The sequence below is a fragment of the Dendrobium catenatum genome, unplaced genomic scaffold, assembly GCF_001605985.2.
Source record: "Dendrobium catenatum unplaced genomic scaffold, ASM160598v2 fragScaff_scaffold_133, whole genome shotgun sequence".
In the NCBI taxonomy this organism is placed as follows: domain Eukaryota; kingdom Viridiplantae; phylum Streptophyta; class Magnoliopsida; order Asparagales; family Orchidaceae; genus Dendrobium; species Dendrobium catenatum.
Genome location: NW_021318595.1, coordinates 1,068,726 through 1,080,935, shown reverse-complemented (window position 1 = coordinate 1,080,935; position 12,210 = coordinate 1,068,726). Strand labels below are relative to the sequence as shown.

Sequence of the window (12,210 nt, the reverse complement as noted above, 5' to 3'; positions counted from 1 at the left end):
AAAATGACACCATCTCCTAGAATAATAAAAAATTCATCTAGAACGTCAAAATTTTTTATTCTTATAATCATATTGTCTGAAACAGAGAATAAAACAATATACTAAAAGCTATGATTGGTATTATTTAATGGGTTTGGTGTAGTTTTCTCCTCTATCCTTTATTTTTAGGCTAGCCAAAATGAATTGGATTCATTTTGCTAAACCTCATAACATGGGAGTATCAAGTTGGCTATCTAGCTATCATCCATCACTAAAAATTTAGCTAGATTAAGGCTCAAAAGCTTTGATAGCTTAGATTAAGAAAGTCTAAAGCATAATAGATTTAATATTTAGCTCCATAGCATTATTGTCATAATAATTGGAGTTTCAAATACCACATCTCTTAAATGATTCTTTAATATTTATCTTCTAATATTTTATATTTTCCTCTCGAACTCATAGAATTAAGCTCGAACTCGAGCTTAAAGTTGATTAATTAATCAAGCTTATTCTCAAATTAGGGATGACTCGATCTTGGCTCGATTGACTCGTTTACACGCTGAAATCAGTTGATTCAATTGTTCATATTGAATTATTATTTTTAAACTAAATAAAATTTTCATTTATATTAAATGAATTTTCAAAGTATTTACCAATGAATTTAATGTATTCTAATAAGAAGATTGATGACCTTTGTTTGAAAATAAAATCCTCTCATTAAAAAATATTAATTAAAAAAGAAGAAGGTAGCTCTTCTTGGTATGTTTGTTGGTTGAGTCTTGCATATGTGTTGTGAGTGTAAATTTGTTTTAATTAGCCTAAATGTAAAAAAAAATAATAATAATAATAAATAAAAATAAAAAAGTGACTCATAAAATTAAGCTTTTAGGCGGGGTGTTTGGAATGCGGCCCACAGCCCACAGGCCCGTAATTAATCGGGAGTGTTTACGCCTGTTTTGAGCTTAAACCCTAGAGATATTTCGCTCCGGCGAACTTGTAGCCATGAACCCAGCTGTACTCCGGCGAACCCTTTTCCAAGCCCTCCATGCTCACCATTATCTCTCTCCCGCCCCTCTCCCCAAATCCTATCCTCTTCCATCCTTCACCTTGTCCTCACGCCTTCGCGCCCGCGCCCTACTTTCCTCCAACTTTCGCCTCTTCTCCTCTGATGCCGGAAAACCTCCTCCTTATCGGCCGCCGGAGGCGACGGCCCAATCTGAATGTGCCACATCTTCTTCCCCTTCCTCCATAGATGATTCCAAGAAGGCTGATCTCGCTATCAAAGATGTCAGCAACAAGGGTAAACTCTCCCATCGGCATCCTCCGTTCTCCTATTAGCTACAAATTTCTCATTTTCTTTTCCCCCCTTGATATCCTTACAGAGCTGAATGGCCTTATCGAACAGTACTTCAAAGGGGACGAGCAAATACTTCCGTCGATTATGGAGGCTATATTGAAGCGCGGGCTTTCTAAGAAGCACGAAGAAACGGATGATGAGTTGATGGACGAGCTCCGGATGGCGCCGCTGGAGGATGTCAAGGATGCCGAGTTCGAATCCGACTTCGAGGAACTCCACGAGACCGATGAGGAGATTGTTGACCTCTATAATGCTCGTGAGTACGTGGAGAAGAAGATGATGAAGGACGAATTCTTCAACATGGATGATCGAAAGTGGGATGAAATGATCAAAGAGGCAACAGAGCAGGGCTTCCTGAAGGATACTAGGGAATGCGAGCAAATACTTGAGGATATGCTCAGCTGGGACAAGCTCCTTCCTGGTAACTATTAAGACAGATCTTTAAATTGATAGCCATTTTTTCCTTCCTGCTCTTAGTGTAATATGTTATCTATTGAAGTCAGTGATGTTTATTAGATAATTTACATCCGAATCTTTTGACCATTTACCTGAACAGAAGAGTGGTGGCAACGACTGAGAGATTGTGATTCATTTAAGATTTTGTCTTAATTTATCCAAGTTGAAGGTTCCTTTGCTTCATATAGTTACTGGAAAGGGGTGTGAATTTGTCTATTGGATGGAGGAATTTGAGGATGATTACTGAATGTTTAAATTTTGTTTCTTTTATTTAGTGAAGATGCTTGTTTCAAAGTGATTACATGCCATGATTATGTAAAATTCAACTATTGCAGGCTTTGCCAATTGCCATCAATGGACTAGGATGTTGTTTTGTGCAAATAGTGGAATTTGATGTAGAATGGATACTATGAAAATTTAGCTCTTTGGTTTCAGTTACAATTGTGTTCATTGAAATCATAGCAATGAGCCTTAGAAGGTATATTTTAGTCGTACTAGATCAGTAACATAGATATCCCATATTCGCATGGCATTACCATCAAACTCACTACAATATTGGAGTAATCTGATGCTGGTGATATCTGTATCTCCATCTTGAGGCATTAGGGGGCAACAAAAAAAATTTATTAGAGACTCTTTAAACTTAGGTGCAATAACATAGTCTATTAAAAATCTCCGTTTAAGCTAACACATCTGCAAACACATAATTATTACACTTTCAATTATGCTCAATCATATCATCACACTTATGCTTAAACATACAAGAATGCATGATTGTTTTGAACATGTGGCATAATATTATATTTGATGAGATCTAGGGCAACATTTACATATTAAATTGAATGGTTCTTCAACTACTTCATTTAGAACCTTTAGGTAATATTTTATTCAATAATCACAAACCATATTGAAATTAGATATTGCATAATATTCCTGGCTAGTTTTTTTTTTTTTTATGGAATATCTTCCAAGTATATTTTGTTCATCTCAGGCACATCATGTTCTTTAGTTAAATTGATTTCATGGTAACATATCAATAAATTCATAAAGCTTGAAAGTATGCATTGCCTCTAACATAGAAACGTTCAACATTGAATTAGATTTAATAATTATTGAAATCCAATGGGTAATCTTGTGTTGTAGTTAGGAACGAATTGGCAAATTCATGAGAGGTGATTGGAATTAGTTAGGTAGTTGGAGTGAAGACATATTGGATGAAGAAGTAGCAGACAAGGGTTTCTTTTCATGGATGTGTTTGGGAGGAGGAGGTGAAGTCAAGGCTTGATGTGCGTATGCTAAGTCAAAAGCTATGTTAGGTGGATGAATTGTTAGGGATATTAGTGATAATGAGCTGAGCAAGTGCTCAAGAGAAATGATAGCGAGGAACTGTGTAAGCATGTAGGTCAATGAGCAATCGAGTAAACAAGCATGTGAGAGAGTGATCATGTGGACATGTAAGCATGTGTGATTGTGTGCAAGTGAATTTGAACAAGCAGCAGGCACAATGCAAGATGCGAGTTGGTTATGCAGAGCGGGTTACAATAGGATGGATTTTGAAAGTGAAAGATGTTCTCAGATACTTCCAATTACAGTTGAAGGCAATCAATGAAAGTGTTGGGAAAATGTTAGTTACCAATCAAATTTAAATGGCAGACAAGGAAGTTGGGTATATAGCTTTCCCTCATCTCAATCTTCAATTTGACGAGCGTGAAATCCTCTTAAATGAGGGACCCAACCTTTGATGATTATATAAAATATGTGATAAATCATATAATCTATTATCATAATTTAGGCATTAGATTTTGGAAAGAACGAAAGGATCATGCTCATTGAGGTTTTAACTTTCTAATATCTTTATGTAGACTGTAAATGATAGTTATTTGCACCTCATATCATTGAGGTCAAAGAGGATGTTGACAGGAGTCCATAAATACAATCGAATAATCAATTAACATCATATGAGAGATGAAAATACTGAAAGTTGAGCTGTTCGATTAAAATTTAGATTATATTAAGATAAGATGAGTTAGAATTTTTAAATTTGTTTGGATAAACTTGTTTTGAATTTAAATTCATGATTAGGATAAGTTCTTCTAGAATTATCTTTTAGTTTGAAGATATTAATTTGCTATTTATAGATAGCATTTCATCTTTTGCTATGAAGATATTTCGAGTTTGTTATGAGTGGATGAAATCTTATCCATACTATATCTTGCAACTTTAATTCTGTGGCTCAGAATTTTTCATGGGCATTGTTTTAATCACTTTTCCGTCAATTTCATATACAATTTATGCAAATCATGTGCTACTAGAACTTCACAATGATTGGCATGATGCATTAAACAATTTTGCTTTTGTTAAGATTAAATGTCTTGAACTTGGTTGTGTCGTATCATTTTTCAAATACTTGTTGGAGAATTCTTTGGGAAACTACGCTTCTCTTGTTAGCATTTTCATATTTCTTTGTGATTTAATTTGCATGTTACAATAGTTTACAATTGACCACTATATACTGATTATCTGTCTCCTTTAGATGTTTCATTTGGAAGCCATCCACTGACAACAACTTACTATATAAATAGGTCCCCATGTGCTTATTCTACCATTTATTTGTTTTGACCTCTCACTTGTGTGCATTTGGTCTTTTCGCATCTACAATTTTATTGGAGGTAGAGAATTAGGTGGGTTGAACAATTATTACGTCCTCTGACCGGACGTAAAGGAACGTCCGGTCGGAGGCAAATTCCCGCCAAAAAATAAGTTGTACCGAGCAAATACCGAGCAATACCAAACAATAACGAAGAATACCATCATTTGAAGACCCAATACCGAGTTATACCGGGCTTTACCGAGCAAATACCGAGTTATACCAAAGTTGTACCAAAACTCGGTACAACTCGGTATTTCTCGGTACAGCTCGGTATAACTCGGTATTGGTCTTCATAGAACGGTATTCTTCATTATTATCAAATAATACCTAGTTGTACCGAGCAAATACCTAGTTTTTGGACGGGAAATTGCCTCCAACCGGACGTTCCTCTACGTCCTTGCACCGAACGTAATAAAAGTTCGTTGGTGGGGGTGGGGATGGTGAGGTGGAAAATTAGGAGTGGTAACAAAAACAAAGCAAATATTTTGAACAAAAAAAGTTTTCATAGTTCACAACATTTTCTCCTTTTTGTTTCATGTGTGATTGTGCTTGTGGCGGCTAAATCTTTTATATGAGTTTTAACGAAACAAAGTGACGGTTTTGAACCGAAAAAGCTTTCCAAAGTTAATATTATTTTTTCTTTTTTTCCATATGATTTTGGTTGTATGGGGGGTGGAGTATTCCGGATCCTTACTAGTAACTGCATTAATAGCATGATTTATGAAAATGAAATGTGCTACCATGATTGAATAGACTTGATGTTTAAAGTTTTCAGTTGTTTAATATTTAATTATCATTATTGATCATTCTCTAAGTCAAAGTTGCAGGTCTACTTCTCTATAGAACTAAAGTGAGTTTCACTTCTTTATGTCTTACGAACACACACTGTCAATTGGTCTAAGCAAATTCAGACCATCCAAATTCTCACCTTATTAGATAAGCCCCTTGAAAATTATGTAAAATTACACCCTTGCCACTGTGAGGAATTGAACAGTCTAAATTTGAACTGTTTATAGAAACTAAAGAACTATTAGATTGTGGAATTAGCATAATCTATTGAATTAAATCAAGAATTTTGAACTATGAATCTGATTAATAAAAACTTAAATGACATTACCTGTTATTCCTATCCACATATTTGTTGAATTTTAGAAAGTTGGTTTTCTTACGGATTACCTTTGGTTGCCATGGTTATTAATCAATGAAAATAATTAAAAAATACATTTCAAAATCACTTGATTAATGTATATATATATATATTGCATAAACCTAAGTTTTACGGCTCATCCTGTTTTAATCTATGCCAGTTGGAGCATTTCTTCACATGTTCTTCTTTCTCAAGCAAATCTCCTTGAATTAATTATGTCCACAGCAGTCAACAAAATTAATTTCGTATTTTTGGATGGGATGATTTCATAAATCTCCATGATTTCAGATGAGATAAAGCAAAAAGTTGAGGCTAGGTACAACGAGTTAGAAGACATGGTTGGAGAAGGAAAATTAGAACCCGAGGAAGCTTATAGACAGTTCAAAGAATTTGAAGACCAAATGGTTCTTGAATGCGCAGAAATCATGGCATCAGAAGAGCCTCCCCCTGATGAAAGTGAAACTATTGAATCAGATAGCAAGAAGAAGATAGTTTTGGATGATCCACCTGGTGAAGGACCAATCCTAAGGTGGGAATCACGTGTTGTTTTTGCTCCAGGTGGTGATGCATGGCATCCAAAAAATAGAAAAGTCAAACTTTCAGTTACTGTAAAGGAGCTGGGACTTTCGAAACATGCATTCCGCCGATTAAGAGAGGTGGTGGGAAAGAGGTATCATGCTGGTAGAGATGAGCTCACAATCACTAGTGAGAGGTATGCCTATACTTGTGCAATCAATAACTTTAATTTTATTATTTTATTGCCTATAGTTTTGCGATGAAACCTTTTGTTTACTTTCAATATATTTTTAATTAATTCATGAATTGTTGGATATGCTCTAATATTTAAGTTTTTTCATAGGATAAAATTTTTCTTAACAAAAGAAGAAAACTTGAATTAGCTGTTGATTCTAGCATGTTTTGCAATTTCTCTCATTTGTGTTTTACTAAAAATGCAATATTATTTTTCTTAATTAGATATTATAACTTGTATCTTTTTTAAATTATAGGACTTATATTAACATATAAGAAATGAAATATTGATTTTTTTAGGGATAAATTTTTTAATATTTGTATAGTTGATTTATCATTATTTGAAGGATAACTAAAGAAATTACTTTTCAAATTTCTTCGAGAATGAAAAATTATAATTTCAACTCAAACATAATTTGAATTCATAAGTGTATTGGTTTAATTTGATTCAATTGCACATCTATATGAGTTTTATAACTTCTTGAAAAAATATTCAAGTAAGAAGAATTAAAAATTCCACTAAAAAGTTAATTTGATGTAACTTTTATAATGCAATTTTATTTTATTAAATTATTAATGGCAAGCAGTTAAGTGAGTTAAATTTTTAAAACAATGGATAATTTGTTGTTATTATTTCTATGAATTTGAGAGTTAAATTCGGAAGTGTTTGAGTTTGTTATTTGTAAACTTTATTTATATCCATAATTATTTGTAGTGGAATATTTGTTATAAAAAACAAACTTCAAACGTGAAATAGATATATGTTTTTTTTTAGAATGGTTAAGCCGTTAACCAAATAAGTTATTTTTTCTATATCTTCGTTATTGTGAAATTACAATTTCAACTCAAACATAAATTGAATATGATTATAAAAATATGGGCTTAATTTGGTTTAATCATATAAGAGTATTAAAATTTATAAATCATGATTTATGAAACTTGTAATTGTGAAAAATATTCATGTAATATGACATCAAAACTCAATAGAAAATTGTATATAATTTAATTTTTATAATTAACCTTTTTTTTACCTAGAAGAATGATTCTAATTTGATTCAGTCATAAATATATATCTATAAGTTTTATAAATTTTTATATAGCAAAATATGTTTTTGTAATAAATATTGAAGACAAAAAGAATTATAAATTCAATAAAACAATAAATTAATGTAATTTTTTATGATTTTTTTTATTAAATTGGGAATAGATTTAAAAAAAAAAATTTAGTAAACAAAAGAAAATGTTATTACTGCTTTATGAATTTGAGTGAAGTTCAAATTGCATGTCAAAAGGTAGTTATTAGCAAATTTGATTTATATCCTATCATTATTTGCGGCTAGTGACACTCACCCTACTAATCATTTCAACTGTGATGTTTTTTTTTTCCTAAAAGGATGAGAAGGTTTTTGTTTTTCTTTATGTGGTATTCAATTTTTTTTTTTGGTGGGGTGGGGGGGATTTTTACATAATTTAATAGGGAGATAGAAATGTAATATGTAGCCATAAATTTTGGCTTGGCTGTGATATTGACTACATAAGTTTTTTTAAGTAGTAGGAAGATTAAGGGTTAGGAAAATTTTTTTAAGAGGTAGGTGATAGGACTTGATGATCAAAACAACACAATAATATAAAGAAACAACAATTTACTCCAAATTTATCTAGAAATAGCACTAGGAGTCCTGTCTTTATTAATCTCCAAGCTAAGAAAGGCAAGGTACAAGTTGATTTACTATTCCAGAGGTGAATCGTTTCTCCTGCAATTCCTAGCAGCCAGTAGGAACTCAAACACCCAACAAAAATTGCTACAGAAAACAAAACTCAACATAAGCACTAACCCTCCACAATCTCCCCTCTTAAACAACCCAAATCCTCTAATAACTCTTAAAATTTTCCCAAAGAGTTCGGCCCCAAAGACTCTTCTCCTATAAGTGATAAAGAGGTCCTGAGCCCCATCGGGGCAGTTGGGTCGTTGTCAGCCACCGCATCAATACTCATATTGCCTCATATTATGATAAATCCTTCCACTTGATCATGAATCAAATATACAAAGTTAACTCTGTATGGATAGTCTAGACAGTGAGATAAATATTTTTTAATTTCATTATCAAGTACTCAAATCTAAGAAAATTTTTTTGAGCTTCTATAAAAAAACATCTAGAATAATCTCAATAAATTTTATTTGAAAAAGTTTTTAGATATCACACTTTAGTGAGGAGTATTATAAGAAATATACAAAGTTAACTCTGTATGGATAGTCTAGACAGTGAGATAAATATTTTTTTAATTTCATTATCAAGTACTCAAATCTAAGAAAAAATTTGTGAGCATGTATAAAAAAAAATATAGAATAATCTCAATCAATTTTATTTGAAAAAGTTTTTAGATATCACACTTTAACTCAAGATTTGTGAGCTCCTTAGAAGTTCACGAAAGTAGCAATGTAAGATGGAATAACGAGGCCAAGACTTGAGACACAATAGAAATAGTTGCCCCCAATTTTGGGTAACTTATGGACGTCATAAAAAGGAAAGCTTTGGCCCAAATTTGTTTCATAAGTAGCCCAAGAAATGAAAAGCATAACGTGGGTTAGGTAAAATATCAATATTTGAAAGAAATAATAATTTCATTTCGATCTCTTTATTTTTTGTGTGAGAAGATATTTAATTGTGTATTAAACTAGCAGGTCTTGCAGCTTTAGATCTATGGATTCTGCAGTTTCTCTCAAAACAAATACTAAAAATCATAATATTGGCAATTAGTTGATAAAACTTCTTTAAAGCATATTAATAATGACGTGAAGTACTGAAATCCAAATTTTGCATTGAAGCAGCATTTAGAAGAAATAAATTCCCACCAAGAAGAGAATTGCTTACTAGCTACATTAAGAGCAACTAAAGAAATGGTGGGACTAAATTTCATTATCCAAGGAACAAAGAACACATAGTTATTAATGTTAATTCCCATATCAGAATGGTCATTGGATCTATTGTTCAGAGTGATGGTGAAATAGATGGGGATATTATCAGCAGAATTCAAGTTGGATGGTTGAAGTGGAGGAATGCATCGGGCTTGTTGTGTGATAGAAAAGTACCCCTCAAACTTAAGGGAAAATTCTATAAGATGGTAGTGAGGCCAGCAATGCTTTATGGTGCAATGTTGGCCATTAAAGAGAAACATAAATACTAAGTTTAAGTGTGGCAGAGATGAGGATGCTCAGGTGGATAGAGTTGGCTTTTATTCCTTATAGATAGGATTACGATGAGCTTATACGTGAAAAGGTTGGAGTAGCTCACAGTAGAAGATAAGATTAGAGAGAGTCGCCTTATTTGGTCACATAAAACGGCGGCCTTCCAATGACCCGGTTAGGAGAATAGAGGTATTAGATTTGACTTATGTTAAGAAAGGTAGAGGTAGACCTAAAAAGACTTGGTTAGAAAATATTATGAATGACCTTTCTTTATTGGAATTAAACGAGAATTTGACCTTTAATAGGACACAATGGAGAAAAAGGATTCATGTAGGCGACCCCACATAGTGGGATAAAGGCTTGATGTTGTTGTAAGAAAAGACAATATATCTTTCACATTCCAAACTAACTTATCTTGATCGGAAAGAATATGAATTGATTTAATGAGACTAAAGTAGATAGCTTTATTCAGCGAGGAAGGGTAGGGGAGAGACCATTCCCCTGTAGCAATGATGCCCCCACATAAGCATTAATTTAATTGGGAGATTAAAAACAAAATTTACTTAAGAACCCATAATTTCTTTTAATGAAACCCATTCAGCCATGGGTCATTGAAAAGGGAGAAGCTTTAAACACTATGAATGGACTAGGCTGACAATCAATAATATTTCAAAGGCAACGAATTGTAATTCTCTACAAGAGTTACATAGCTCAATAGAACATCCATCCCAATTGGAACCATAAAGAGCATTCAACATTTGACATAGAAGACTAGGAACACAAAAATTCTTCCAAAAAAAAAATATTTTGCAGGCAATATTGAGCATTAAGTGAGGGGAGTTCTTATCTACATTTGGATTTGGGAATTGTTGTTGGATACCAAGAAATAATATATAACTTATTAAGAGAGCTGCACCAAACTGGTCACCTTCTTGAGTAGACATTTAGGTAGAGACAAGGATTTAAACAGATATGAAAGGTAGCTCTAATTAGAAAATATGTTATGTTAGAACCTACCAGCACATGATGATAATTTTTTAATATAGCCTGGCAATCCTTAAATATGATTCTAGAAGAAGTGAAAGAAATATTAACGTATTTAAGAGGGAGAGAGCAACTAGGAATTCCAAGGATCTCACAAAGGTGCTAAGGGTTGGCCTTGGCATTATTTAGAGCTACTAGGAATAAAAAAATAGGTATTATTTAGTTTTAAACTTAAAATCTATTTTGATTTTTTTATTGAAATATTATTCTCATAAAATTTGATTCGTAATACTTTCAACCGTCATGCTTCATGATCAATAAAATTGATGTATGCTTTTATATCTCAGAGATCAAATGGATTTTTTTAATTCTTCATGCACCATCAAACAACTGCAATTTGTTTCATATATTATACGTATAAGAATACCTAAAACTTGAACCTAAAAATATTAACTATGCAAACTTATCAAAATGTTATATTTTGTGAAATATTTTTTTATTTTTAAAATATTTAGAAGTTTGTCAAGGAACAGTGATTTCCTACTGCTGAATTTAGCTCAAGATAGTGTACTAATAACATAATGTAATAGTTGAGAGTTTGTATGATGACCAAAGACATTAGATTCTAGCTAAGGATTTATTTGAGATGGTTTTAGCTTTTTATAAAGATAATTATGAAGTTGTTATGAGAAAATAAATTTTATTTTAGAGATGCTATAGGCATTATAAATATATTAATTTTTTTCTTCTAAGGTTGTTTTATTATAGTTTACACACATTAATATATCTGGTTATAAAAAATAGTTTTTCTTCATAAAAATGTCTAAAAAGTAGCAAATAAAAACTAGATTGCAATTTTAAAATCAAAATAGTTTGGAAAAGCTATTCTGAACATTCCTTAAATTCTAATTCAATGAAGTAAAAGAAATTGCCTTGTTTTAATTTTTGTTAAACTACTATGATCACTATAAATTTGGAAAGGGTCTTTACTTTTCTGTATTAATTCCATGGTGTGGTAAAGCTTATACTAATACAGATTAATTTTTGCCTTGTGATTGAAAGGTTTGAACATCGAGAAGAAAATAGGAAGGACTGTCTGAGAACTCTCTATGCATTAATTGAAGATGCAGCTAAAGCAGATAAATTGGTTGAAACGGCCAGAACTTCTTATTTCAAGGATCGTCTTAAATCCAACCCCAACTTCATGGAGAAGCTGAAAAAGGTCAGGGCCTTGAAGGTTCAAGGATCTGAGCAAGTTCCTGCCTAATGTGGCTTTAAAGATTAAACAAGGCTTCTTTGTCATTGAAGGGTATCATTAGCTTCTACTAATGTGCAGCTGTTATCTGCAACTGTTTGATTTTCCTGATTGATTCAGAAGAAAATTTTGAAGAACAGGATATGCATGATTCAAGAGCATGTCCAGATTCCTAGCTTAAGTTTTATGATTTCAAGCTATATTTTAGATTTTCTGAGGTTTTTTTTTTTTTTTTTGAAATTGTTAAAAACTCTGTAAGAATATGTTGATATCATTTGTATCTAAATGAAGCTAATTCCATCTGACTTGTCTTAGTAGATCATATGTTTATTTGCTCTCCCATAAAATCATATAGGCCAATTGTTTCTCTTTCATTTTTTGTCATTCTTATATACAATCGGTCGAACCAGGGTCGAACCAATGACATAATATATATATATATATA

General features: G+C 32.3%; 2 protein-coding genes across 2 annotated transcripts in view; both read left to right on the top strand.

Moving 5' to 3' along the window:
- The first annotated feature begins 893 nt into the window (after window positions 1–893).
- On the top strand, window positions 894–12,067 carry LOC110096975. The gene is made up of 4 exons (XM_020823151.2): window positions 894–1,279; window positions 1,362–1,757; window positions 5,878–6,301; window positions 11,573–12,067. The coding sequence occupies exons 1-4, from the start codon at window positions 982–984 to the stop codon at window positions 11,775–11,777; spliced, it is 1,323 nt and encodes a 440-aa protein (XP_020678810.1). The 5' UTR covers window positions 894–981; the 3' UTR covers window positions 11,778–12,067.
- Window positions 11,909–12,210, top strand: part of LOC110096968 (probable CCR4-associated factor 1 homolog 11) — a 1,950-nt gene continuing 1,648 nt past the window's right edge. The window contains exon 1 of the mRNA XM_020823146.1: window positions 11,909–11,923. Coding sequence (XP_020678805.1) covers window positions 11,909–11,923 — 15 coding nt within the window. The remainder of the gene's footprint in view (window positions 11,924–12,210) is intronic.

Coding starts and splice junctions, on each gene's coding strand:
- LOC110096975 (XM_020823151.2), top strand. CDS start 982: ATGAACCCAGCTGTACTCCGGCGAACCCTTTTCCAAGCCCTCCATGCT. Junction 1,280..1,361: donor CAAAGATGTCAGCAACAAGG/GTAAACTCTCCC, acceptor ATATCCTTACAG/AGCTGAATGGCCTTATCGAA. Junction 6,302..11,572: donor CTCACAATCACTAGTGAGAG/GTATGCCTATAC, acceptor TGTGATTGAAAG/GTTTGAACATCGAGAAGAAA.